We start from the raw sequence: 12,442 nt of genomic DNA, 5'->3' as shown, positions 1-12,442 counted from the left end.
CGAGTACTTCACTCCTACCACCTCTGATACTTCACCCTCATTCACTTCCATTTCTCCTCCTGTCTTCAGCTCACTCTGCTTACATTTCCTACCATTCTTCTTTAACAAACCTTCTCCCTTTTTCCCACCATTTTTAACCGACTCAATCTCACCCTCTTCCTCCCTCTCTCTCTTAGACCTCCTTTGCCTCTCTTTTTCCCTCCATTCCTCCTCCGTATTCCAAGTATAACTCTCCTTGTGATAATATTGCACTTCTCCTGACATACATCCTGTTCTCGCCTTCACAAGGGACGCCATTTAACCAGCTGTCACAATCTCCATACAATCAGCACCAACCCCTCGGGATGTCAGGTTTGAGCCTTGACAAAATACCTTTGAATATATGTACAGTGGGGAGAACAAGTATTTGATACACTGCCGATTTTGCAGGTTTTCCTACTTACAAAGCATGTAGAGGTCTGTAATTCAAAAATCCAGAAAATCACATTGTATGATTTTTAAGTAATTAATTTGCATTTTATTGCATGACATAAGTATTTGATCACCTACCAACCAGTAAGAATTCCGGCTCTCACAGACCTGTTAGTTTTTCTTTAAGAAGCCCTCCTGTTCTCCACTCATTACCTGTATTAACTGCACCTGTTTGAACTCGTTACCTGTATAAAAGACACCTGTCCACACAGTCAATCAAACAGACTCCAACCTCTCCACAATGGCCAAGACCAGAGAGCTGTGTAAGGACATCAGGGATAAAATTGTAGACCTGCACAAGGCTGGGATGGGCTACAGGACAATAGGCAAGCAGCTTGGTGAGAAGGCAACAACTGTTGGCACAATTATTAGAAAATGGAAGAAGTTCAAGATGACGGTCAATCACCCTCGGTCTGGGGCTCCATGCAAGATCTCACCTCGTGGGGCATCAATGATCATGAGGAAGGTGAGGGATCAGCCCAGAACTACACGGCAGGACCTGGTCAATGACCTGAAGAGAGCTGGGACCACAGTCTCAAAGAAAACCATTAGTAACACACTACGCCGTCATGGATTAAAATCCTGCAGCGCACGCAAGGTCCCCCTGCTCAAGCCAGCGCATGTCCAGGCCCGTCTGAAGTTTGCCAATGACCATCTGGATGATCCAGAGGAGGAATGGGAGAAGGTCATGTGGTCTGATGAGACAAAATTAGAGCTTTTTTGGTCTAAACTCCACTCGCCGTGTTTGGAGGAAGAAGAAGGATGAGTCCAACCCCAAGAACACCATCCCAAACGTGAAGCATGGAGGTGGAAACATCATTCTTTGGGGATGCTTTTCTGCAAAGGGGACAGGACGACTGCACCGTATTGAGGGGAGGATGGATGGGGCCATGTATCGCGAGATCTTGGCCAACAACCTCCTTCCCTCAGTAAGAGCATTGAAGATGGGTCGTGGCTGGGTCTTCCAGCATGACAACGACCCGAAACACACAGCCAGGGCAACTAAGGAGTGGCTCCGTAAGAAGCATCTCAAGGTCCTGGAGTGGCCTAGCCAGTCTCCAGACCTGAACCCAATAGAAAATCTTTGGAGGGAGCTGAAAGTCCGTATTGCCCAGCGACAGCCCCGAAACCTGAAGGATCTGGAGAAGGTCTGTATGGAGGAGTGGGCCAAAATCCCTGCTGCAGTGTGTGCAAACCTGGTCAAGACCTACAGGAAACGTATGATCTCTGTAATTGCAAGACCATAAGCAAATAGGTAAACTGGGATAGTATATATATTTTCTGTTGTATTTCTGACTTTATGTTTTTTTTTTTACCCCATATGTAACTCTGTGTTGTTTTTATTGCACTACTTTGCTTTATCTTGGCCAGGTCGCAGTTGTAAATGAGAACCTGTTCTCAACTGGCTTACCTGGTTAAATAAAGGTGAAATAAAAAAATAAATAACAAAATAATACTAAAGAGTTAATCAGGGTGATCTTTCCACAAATTGACAGGCACCCACCTTTCCATGGTAGCAAGATCTTATCTATTTTTGCTAACTTTCTATTATAATTTATTGAAGTGAGATCATTTATTTCCTTTGGGATATGTATTCCGAGTATATCCACATCACCATCAGACCATTTTATTGGTAAACTACATGGTAATGTATAGGAAATATATTTTTTACGCGCCAAGCGCTTTAGCACTCGGCGGTCCCGTTCTGTGAGCTTGTGTGGCCTTAGCCTTTGTTACTCCTAGACGTTTCCACTTCACAATAACAGCACATACAGTTGACCCGCTCACCTCTAGCAGGACAGAAATTTGGCGAACTGACTTGTTGGAAAGGTGGCATCCTATGACGGTGCCACGTTGAAAGTCACTAAGCTCTTCAGTAAGGCCATTCTACTGCCAATATTTGTCTATGGAGACTGCATGGCTGTGTGCTCGATTTTATACACCTGTCAGTAACGGGTGAGGCTGAAATAGCCGAATCCACTAATTTGAAGGGGTGTCCACATACTTTTGTATATATAGCGTATATGGAGCCCTCCGCATGGTTTAAAAATTTGGGAGGCGCACGGCATCGCCGTAGAGAGCTCGATTTGGCCTCTGCAAGCCTCCGGAAGCGCCGCAATTGTGTCATACCCTCCATATTGAGCATCCAGATCACAAATTACCGGATCAAGCATTCATTGGCTTTTATCGTAGCCGATTTATGGTCAATCCAGCCTCTGAAGTGGCTGTGTAGCATTTACAGCGATACGGCCTCCGTAGAAGTCAGAACATTCATACTTCTTGAATGGTCTGCCTCGTGGAGCTGTCATCCTCTACCAATAAACTGGTCTGCCTCGTGGAGCTGTCATCCTCTACCAATAAACTGGTCTGCCTCGTGGAGCTGTCATCCTCTACCAATAAACTGGTCTGCCTCGTGGAGCTGTCATCCTCTACCAATAAACTGGTCTGCCTCGTGGAGCTGTCATCCTCTACCAATAAACTGGTCTGCCTCGTGGAGCTGTCATCCTCTACCAATAAACTGGTCTGCCTGGTGGAGCTGTCATCCTCTACCAATAAACTGGTCTGCCTGGTGGAGCTGTCATCCTCTACCAATAAACTGGTCTGCCTGGTGGAGCTGTCATCCTCTACCAATAAACTTGTCTGCCTGGTGGAGCTGTCATCCTCTACCAATAAACTGGTCTGCCTCGTGGAGCTGTCATCCTCTACCAATAAACTGGTCTGCCTGGTGGAGCTGTCATCCTCTACCAATAAACTGGTCTGCCTGGTGGAGCTGTCATCCTCTACCAATAAACTGGTCTGCCTGGTGGAGCTGTCATCCTCTACCAATAAACTGGTCTGCCTCGTGGAGCTGTCATCCTCTTCCAATAAACTGTAGCCAGCTAATTGCGAGCAACTGGCTAAAAGACAAGGCCTTACCTCTTCTGAGATGTTGGAGTCCGTTTCCCGGTGCTTGACACAGCTCAGCCAAGATAGCGTGAAGTCAAAAGACTGCAACGTTTTCCCACCTGCATCTCCACTTCAACCCTTCAGTTTTTTTTTTTTGCTTTACAAACTTGTCCTGCAACTGCCTCCAAGCTTCTCCCCTTCTATAGAGGCGGTAAAGAGATCACCACCGGTTTCTGTATGCTAGCTACGCTACCGGTTTATACGAACAGGAGTTAGCATTTAGCAGCCACTTCTTCTAAACCTGAAAGGGGACAACTTCTAAATGTAACGCAGTGAAAACAGCCAAAGATATCCAAATAGGACTTTAACAACCACATTGTGAGTTATCTCTCAGTAAGCCACGCCCCCAGTGGACAGAGCTAGGCATGTTGGACTGGGACACGTTTTAATACGATGTAAAAGCTGGGGGTGGAGACTAGTGAGACTAAGACCATAGTACATAGACCGTGGTCCTCTGTAGCTCAGCTGGTTAGAGCACGGCGCTTGTAACGCCAAGGTAGTGGGTTCGATCCCCGGGACCACCCATACACAAAAAATGTATGCGCGCATGACTGTAAGTCGCTTTGGATAAAAGCATCTGCTAAATGGCATATTATTATTACACCACATACACTGGAGGTAGAGACTAGTGAGACCAATCTGGAAGGATCCAACGAAGTCAATAGCTTTAACATCACATGTATGTAAGATTATGGAACGTATGATCACGGAGAGGCTAACTTACTTCCTGGAGAGCAGAGGGCTAGTAACGCCACATCAGAGTGGGTTCAGGAAGGGTAGGGGAACTATGGATCCAGTGCTCTGCTTAGATGCAGAGGTCAGGAAGGGTAGGGGAACTATGGATCCAGTGCTCTGCTTAGATGCAGAGGTCAGGAAGGGTAGGGGAACTATGGATCCAGTGCTCTGCTTAGAAGCAGAGGTCAGGAAGGGTAGGGGAACTATGGATCCAGTGCTCTGCTTAGAAGCAGAGGTCAGGAAGACTCAGGTGAACAAGGGGACTGTTGTAGCTGTCTTTTTTGATGTGGAGAAGGCGTATGATATGATGTGGAAGGAGGGGCTGTTAATCAAGCTAGATATTATGGGGGTAGGAGGAAGAATGTACAACTGGATAAAGGATTTCCTGTTTGGAAGATCTATCCAGGTGAGGGTGGGGAAGTCTTTATCAGGCAGCTACTTGGTGGATTATGGTACACCGCAGGGGAGCGTGATAATAATGATAATAACATGCCATTTCGCAGACGCTTTTATCCAAAGCAACTTACAGTCATGTGCGCATACATTTTTACGTATGAGTGGTCCCGGGGATCGAACCCACTACCCTGGCGTTACAAGCACCATGCTCTACCAATTGAGTCTCAATCACGATCAATGATGTTTACTCTCAGCTACAGCCGGATATAGGGAGGTGGTTATTTGCAGATGATGGTGCCTTATGGAAGAGGGGAAGAAATGTGCCATACATAGTCAGGAAGGTACAGGAAGCAATTGATGAGGTAGAGCGGTGGGCATTAATGTGGGGATTCAGGTTCTCTGTAGAGAAAACTCAAACAGTGTTCTTTACCAGGAGGAAGGTGGGAGATGAGGTATGTTTGAGGTTATATGGGAGAAACTTGGAGAGGGTGGGGACCTTCAGGTTCCTTGGGGGTATACTTTGATACTAGATTGACCTGGGCAGAACACGTTGAGAGAGTGGTGGGAAAGTGTAAGAAGGTGCTAAATGTGATGCGCTGTCTGTCTGGCGGGGAAGGAGTGGGGGGCTGGGCGTTCCTCATTGAGGACCATGTATGTTGCATTGATCCGATCTGTAATAGACTATGGAAGTATAGCATATGGTTCGGCAGCCCGGACCTCACTGGAAAGGCTAGATGTCATACAGGGGCAAGGACTCAGAATATGTAGTGGGGCGTTTCGGACATCCCCAGTGGCTGCATTACAGGTGGAGATGGGGGATATGCCATTGCAGATTAGGAGACAGCAGCTGGCAATGAATTATTGGGTCAACCTACAGGGACATGGGGTGTCTCATCCTGCAAAAGGGGTTTTACAGGCATGCTGGGAACATGAGCGAAGACAGAACACAAGCTTTGGGTGGGTGGTAATACCCAGGCGAGGGAGATGGGACTATATGGAAGGGAGTTTAGTCCAACGGTAGCTATTCCTGTAAATCCACCACGGCTACTCCCGTCTCCAGTAGTTGATCTAGAAGTGTTGGAGAGACTACAGAAAGATAGGGAGGGTGATCCAGCTGATTTCTTTAAGAGACGTCTGGAAACTGTGTATCAGGATTTTGTGGCCATTTACACAGATGGTTCAAAAGATCCAAGGACAGGACGCACTGGGTCAGCATTTGTAGTGCAGGAATGTGGGGTGGAAGTCAGGAAACGTATTACAGATCATCTGGCTGTATATACGGCGGAGCTGATGGCCATACTGTTGGCCTTGCAGTGGGCGGAGCTGATGGCCATACTGTTGGCCTTGCAGTGGGCGGAGCTGATGGCCTTGCAGTGGGCGGAGCTGATGGCCATACTGTTGGCCTTGCAGTGGGCGGAGCTGATGGCCATACTGTTTGCCTTGCAGTGGGCGGAGCTGATGGCCATACTGTTGGCCTTGCAGTGGGCGGAGCTGATGGCCTTGCAGTGGGCGGAGCTGATGGCCATACTGTTGGCCTTGCAGTGGGCGGAGCTGGTGGCCATACTGTTGGCCTTGCAGTGGGCGGAGCTGGTGGCCATACTGTTGGCCTTGCAGTGGGCGGAGCTGATGGCCATACTGTTGGCCTTGCAGTGGGTGGAGCTGATGGCCATACTGTTGGCCTTGCAGTGGGTGGAGCTGATGGCCATACTGTTGGCCTTGCAGTGGGCGGAGCTGGTGGCCATACTGTTGGCCTTGCAGTGGGTGGAGCTGATGGCCATACTGTTGGCCTTGCAGTGGGCGGAGCTGATGGCCATACTGTTGGCCTTGCAGTGGGCGGAGCTGGTGGCCATACTGTCGGCCTTGCAGTGGGCGGAGCTGGTGGCCATACTGTTGGCCTTGCAGTGGGTGGAGCTGATGGCCATACTGTCGGCCTTGCAGTGGGTGGAGCTGATGGCCATACTGTCGGCCTTGCAGTGGGTGGAGCTGATGGCCATACTGTCGGCCTTGCAGTGGGTGGAGCTGATGGCCATACTGTTGGCCTTGCAGTGGGTGGAGCTGATGGCCATACTGTTGGCCTTGCAGTGGGTGGAGCTGATGGCCATACTGTTGGCCTTGCAGTGGGTGGAGCTGATGGCCATACTGTTGGCCTTGCAGTGGGTGGAGCTGATGGCCATACTGTTGGCCTTGCAGTGGGTGGAGCTGATGGCCATACTGTTGGCCTTGCAGTGGGTGGAGCTGATGGCCATACTGTTGGCCTTGCAGTGGGTGGAGCTGATGGCCATACTGTTGGCCTTGCAGTGGGTGGAGCTGATGGCCATACTGTTGGCCTTGCAGTGGGTGGAGCTGATGGCCATACTGTTGGCCTTGCAGTGGGTGGAGCTGATGGCCATACTGTTGGCCTTGCAGTGGGTGGAGCTGGTGGCCATACTGTTGGCCTTGCAGTGGGTGGAGCTGATGGCCATACTGTTGGCCTTGCAGTGGGTGGAGCTGATGGCCATACTGTTGGCCTTGCAGTGGGTGGAGCTGATGGCCATACTGTTGGCCTTGCAGTGGGTGGAGCTGATGGCCATACTGTTGGCCTTGCAGTGGGTGGAGCTGATGGCCATACTGTTGGCCTTGCAGTGGGTGGAGCTGATGGCTGTACTGTTGGCCTTGCAGTGGGTGGAGCTGATGGCCATACTGTTGGCCTTGCAGTGGGTGGAGCTGATGGCTGTACTGTTGGCCTTGCAGTGGGTGGAGCTGATGGCCATACTGTTGGCCTTGCAGTGGGTGGAGCTGATGGCCATACTGTTGGCCTTGCAGTGGGTGGAGCTGATGGCCATACTGTTGGCCTTGCAGTGGGCGGAGCTGATGGCCATACTGTTGGCCTTGCAGTGGGTGGAGCTGATGGCCATACTGTTGGCCTTGCAGTGGGCGGAGCTGATGGCCATACTGTTGGCCTTGCAGTGGGTGGAGCTGATGGCCATACTGTTGGCCTTGCAGTGGGTGGAGCTGATGGCCATACTGTTGGCCTTGCAGTGGGTGGAGCTGATGGCCATACTGTTGGCCTTGCAGTGGGTGGAGCTGATGGCCATACTGTTGGCCTTGCAGTGGGCGGAGCTGATGGCCATACTGTTGGCCTTGCAGTGGGTGGAGCTGATGGCCATACTGTTGGCCTTGCAGTGGGTGGAGCTGATGGCCATACTGTTGGCCTTGCAGTGGGTGGAGCTGATGGCCATACTGTTGGCCTTGCAGTGGGTGGAGCTGATGGCCATACTGTTGGCCTTGCAGTGGGTGGAGCTGATGGCCATACTGTTGGCCTTGCAGTGGGTGGAGCTGATGGCCATACTGTTGGCCTTGCAGTGGGTGGAGCTGATGGCCATACTGTTGGCCTTGCAGTGGGTGGAGCTGATGGCCATACTGTTGGCCTTGCAGTGGGCGGAGCTGATGGCCATACTGTTGGCCTTGCAGTGGGTGGAGGAAGTTAAGCCAGACAGAGTAGTTATTTGTTCTGATTCATGTGCAGTGTTAATGAGTCTCCAGTCCTTTAGCTCACATAGCAGACAAGACCTGCTTTATGAGGTGCTACAAACCCATGGCAGGATTAAACAGATGGGTATTCAGATAAGATTTACTTGGGTCCCAGCCCATGTGAGGGTGGAGGGGAACGAGGCGGTAGATGAACAGGTTAAACAAGCACTTAGTAGTGGGGATGTTGATGTTGTAGTTTCAATGAGCAAGGCAGAGGCAAAAAGACTGATATATACAGTGATGGTGCAGAGATGGCAGGAGCAGTGGAATAGAGATAATAAGGGAAGGCATTTATTTCAAGTACAGAGGAAAGTCAGGGAGGGGAGGATGGCAGGAAGGGACAGAAGAGAGGAGGCTATATTTACTAGATTAAGGGTGGGACATAGCCAGTTGAATAAGACACTAAGCGTGATAGGAAAGCATCCATCAGGAAAATGTGATTATTGTCAGGAAATAGAGACCGTGGAGCATGTATTGCTACAGTGTGGGCAGTATCAGAGGGAAAGAGAGAGGATGAGATCTAGTATGAGGGAGAAGGGGATACAGGAAATTAGTTTAAAGAGTATATTGAGTAGAACGTCATTAGATATAGTATCACATATTTTGTTGTCTTTTTTAAGAGAAACTGGGTTGGCAGGTAGGATTTAGTTTATCCCTGTCTATGGCCCAAACTCCAGTACGGTAGGTGGCGGTAATGCACCATAACTCCTGAGTGGCGCAGTGGTCTAAGGCGCTGCATCGCAGTGCTAACTGTGCCACTAGAGATCCTGGTTCGAATCCAGGCTCTGGCGCAGCCGGCTGCGACCGGGAGACTCATGGGCGGCGCACAATTGGCCCAGCGTCGTCCAGGGTAGGGAATGGCCGGCAGGGATGTAGCTCAGTTGATAGAGCATGGCGTTTGCAATGCCAGGGTTGTGGGTTCGATTCCCACGGGGGGCCAGTATATAAAAAAAAAATGTATTCACTTAACTGTAAGTCGCTCTGGATAAGAGCGTCTGCTAAATGACTAAAATGTAAATAACGTTGGATGCCAACCGCCGATAAATCCAACTGAAGAAGCTAGGTCGTGACAGTACAGTAGGTGGCGGTGTATGCACCTGTCAGTTGGTTGCGGTTCGCCAACAAAACTTAAAGAAGAAGAAGAGTTTTTTGCGCGTCTGGTGGACATGAGGCGTAGGCTCCTCCATGGAAAATAAGGTATACGGAGATTTGTTTTCAAACTTAATTAAACCGGCTCATATGACAGTGTTGAACAAACAAATTAAACTTTCTCATAGGCGCATGCTAATTACCTAGCTAACGGTCAGCAAATTTAGCTATTTGTCTGGGTTTAGCTAGCTAGGTGAAACACCGAAGTGACTTTTTTGTAGCAGGTTTGGAGAATTTACTCAGCAGGTTATGAAGCCTCGATCACACCTACAGTGTCTTCCGCGCAAAATGGGACGCAGCATCATCTGGATATGTGTGCAACAAAAGTTCAACATTCACCTTCTGCTGCCATTTCTGTCAAACCGTCTACGGATACAGTTTGACGCATACGTTCAATAGAGCCAAGTCCCAAAACGCAAACGCACTATCGGTGTGGTCGAGGCGTAAGACTAATGTTAAGGTTAATAAAAATGTTAGGGTTATAGAAAATGCTCTCATAACCTGCTACGAAAATCACTTTGTATCGAAGTGGTGTTAAAAGTGACTAGCTAACTAGCCAGCTAAGTGTTTGTTTGGATCCCAAGTGACTCTCGCTTGGCTGGATTTAGATTTCCTAGATCATGTAAAGAACAAGACTTGTTGCTAGCCAGCTAAAATCAGCTTGGCGTAACTAAGAAACCACAACAATAACAGACGGTGTTGACTACTACAGCCGATCGGTGACAAAAAGGATATGTGCCAAAAGGCTCCCTATATAGTGCACTACTTTTGACCAAGAGCCCTATAGGCTTGGGTTAATAGTAGTGCACTACATAGGGAATAGGATGCCATTTGGGATGTGCTTTAATCTGTAATCCCTACCGTGACCTCTCCATGGCTGCCTGCCTGTGTAATAGATTTAGCTAGCTCACTACTCACAAAGTTAGCTAGTTACACACCGCTTTGGCTCTTGACCAGATGCATGGGAGGACAGCAGGGAACGTGGTACATCTTATATTTAGCTCTGAAATACTACTGTAAAACTATCTGATTCATTTACACTAAGGCAGGCTCGTTTTCCAGAAGATAATGACGTTGATAGCGACTGGGGGCTTAAGCATCCTAATGTTGTACTACCTTTATATATATATATATATATATATATATTTATTTATTTAACTACTCTGTACTTCTGTTTCAGGGAGGACTAACAAGATGAGAAGACTAAAGAAATCATAATGAGAGGAACTCGATGTGAACCGTTAACAGAAGTCCATTATGAAGCTGAGAAAACCTTCTGTTTCTCACCTCAAAATGACGATCCATTCCAATCTGTTCAGTATGGCTGCCAGCAGAACTGGCATGCTGAGGAATAACACCGCCTATGTTCCTGAACACTGATACTAGGAGTTGGATAAATGTTCTCATCTGAACTGAAGGTCTGCATCTAAAAATCCACAGATTTGGGTGGAACCAAAGCGGTAGGTAGCCATCGACCGGAGGGTCGTCGAGGTGAAGGAGTTGACACGACACAGCGGCTGTGTCACTACAGGTCACATACCTGTGGTAACCAAAGAGTAAAAGCCAGACGGGCCTTTGAAGTTCATCCCTGCCGAGGGCCAGAGACGGAGAAGTAGGGGCCAGTGGAGGCTGTGATTGTGTCAAGCTCATCCCAGCTGTGTGTAGGTGTCCTGGGCTACGTAGCCTAGCCAGACCTACCCCCACCTAATCCAGAGATGCTCCAGACCAACAACTACTCGCTGGTCCTGCTGGTCCAGCTATGTCTGCTGACCTATGACCTGTTTATCAACTCCTTCAGTGAGCTGCTCAGGGCATCGCCCGTCATCCAGCTAGTGCTGTTCATGTACGTACATGATTGGTTTTGTAGCCTGTTAATGATTCAAATGTTTATTAGAATTTAATAGCTAGTTCTTTTTTTTAAATGTTCTTAAAGCTTTCCCAAAAACACAATCAGGTCTTTGTTTACAATTACTGCAATGTTCTTTAGGCCTAACCGTGATATAACCTTTGTGTCCCCCAGCATCCAGGACATAGCCACCCTGTTCAACGTGATCATCATTCTGCTGATGATGTTCAACACCTACGTGTTCCAGGTTGGCCTGGTCGCTCTGCTGCTGGTTAGGTTCAAAGCCTTACTGATGCTGTCTGCCCTCTACCTCACCCTCAGCATCTCCTTTCACTGCTGGATAGTGGTACGTACGGACACACACACACACACACACAGAGGAGCGTAGGAGTCGTAGTGACAGGATTCTACCTCTCATCAGAAATAATGCATTATGGGTACACGTGTTGTTCTAAACATTGATCTGATGTGTTCTGTAGAACCTGAGATGGCTGGAATCCAACAGTTTCACCTGGACAAACGGCCTACAAGTCCTCTTCGTCTTCCAGAGGGTTGGTAAGTTGTTGAGAAAGACCTGCACACTGCTCTTGCCAGTATCGCTTAGGTTTATTCAGCCGTACTTTTTGAGGCTTTGATAAGTGGTTTCTTATTTTCACAAGCCTACTTAGTTAACAAACATGTTTGTCAGTTTTGTGATGCGTCTTCGGCATTAACACTGGCAAATTGGTTGCTTTGATTAATAATACTGATACCAGACTAAACAACATGTTGGTTTGTGATGTGTTTGAGACATTTAACCAACTGTGTTCTTCTCTGCCCACAGCTGCAGTGTTGTATTGCTACTTCTACAAACGGACGACAGAGTGTCTGGGCGACCCGCGGCTGTATGACGATTCTGTCTGGCTGAGGGATGTCTTCGCCAGAGCTCGTCAGTGAGAAGGAAGGAAGGAGAGAGAGAGAGAGAGAGAGAGAAGAGAGAGAGAGAGAGAGAGAGAGAGAGAGAGAGAGAGAGAGAGAGAGAGAGAGAGAGAGAGAGAGAGAGAGAGAGAGAGAGAGAGAGAGAGAGAGAGAGAGAGAGAGAGAGAGAGAGAGAGAGAGAGAGAGAGAGAGAGAGAGAGAGAGAGAGAGAGAGAGAGAGAGAGAGAGAGAGAGAGAGAGAGAGGAGAGAGAGAGAGAGAGAGAGAGAGAGAGAGAGGGTCATCACCATGTTGTAATGCTACAGACAGGGAGAGAGAGAGAGGAGGTCATCACCATGTTGTAATGCTACAGACAGGAGAGAGAGAGGAGGGAGGGTCATCACCATGTTGTAATGCTACAGACAGGAGAGAGAGAGAGGAGGGAGGGCTCATCACCATAGTTGTAATGCTACAGACAGGAGAGAGAGGAGGG

General features: G+C 48.5%; 1 protein-coding gene across 1 annotated transcript; it reads left to right on the top strand.

Annotated features, from left to right (window-relative positions):
• Positions 1-10,922: 10,922 nt before the first annotated feature.
• LOC311114622 (transmembrane protein 138-like) lies at positions 10,923-11,989 on the top strand (the record flags this gene model as incomplete). Its single annotated transcript, XM_084189858.1, has 4 exons — positions 10,923-11,050; positions 11,228-11,399; positions 11,533-11,608; positions 11,877-11,989. 4 exons carry the CDS (start codon positions 10,923-10,925, stop codon positions 11,987-11,989), a joined length of 489 nt encoding a protein of 162 aa, XP_084045984.1.
• Between the last annotated feature and the right edge of the window lie 453 nt (positions 11,990-12,442).

This window comes from Coregonus lavaretus (genome assembly GCF_964263955.1).
Source record: "Coregonus lavaretus genome assembly, contig: HAP1_SCAFFOLD_1916, whole genome shotgun sequence".
NCBI lineage: Eukaryota > Metazoa > Chordata > Actinopteri > Salmoniformes > Salmonidae > Coregonus > Coregonus lavaretus.
The sequence above is the reverse complement of the archived record's forward strand: the minus strand, read 5'-3'. Positions and strand labels throughout refer to the sequence as shown.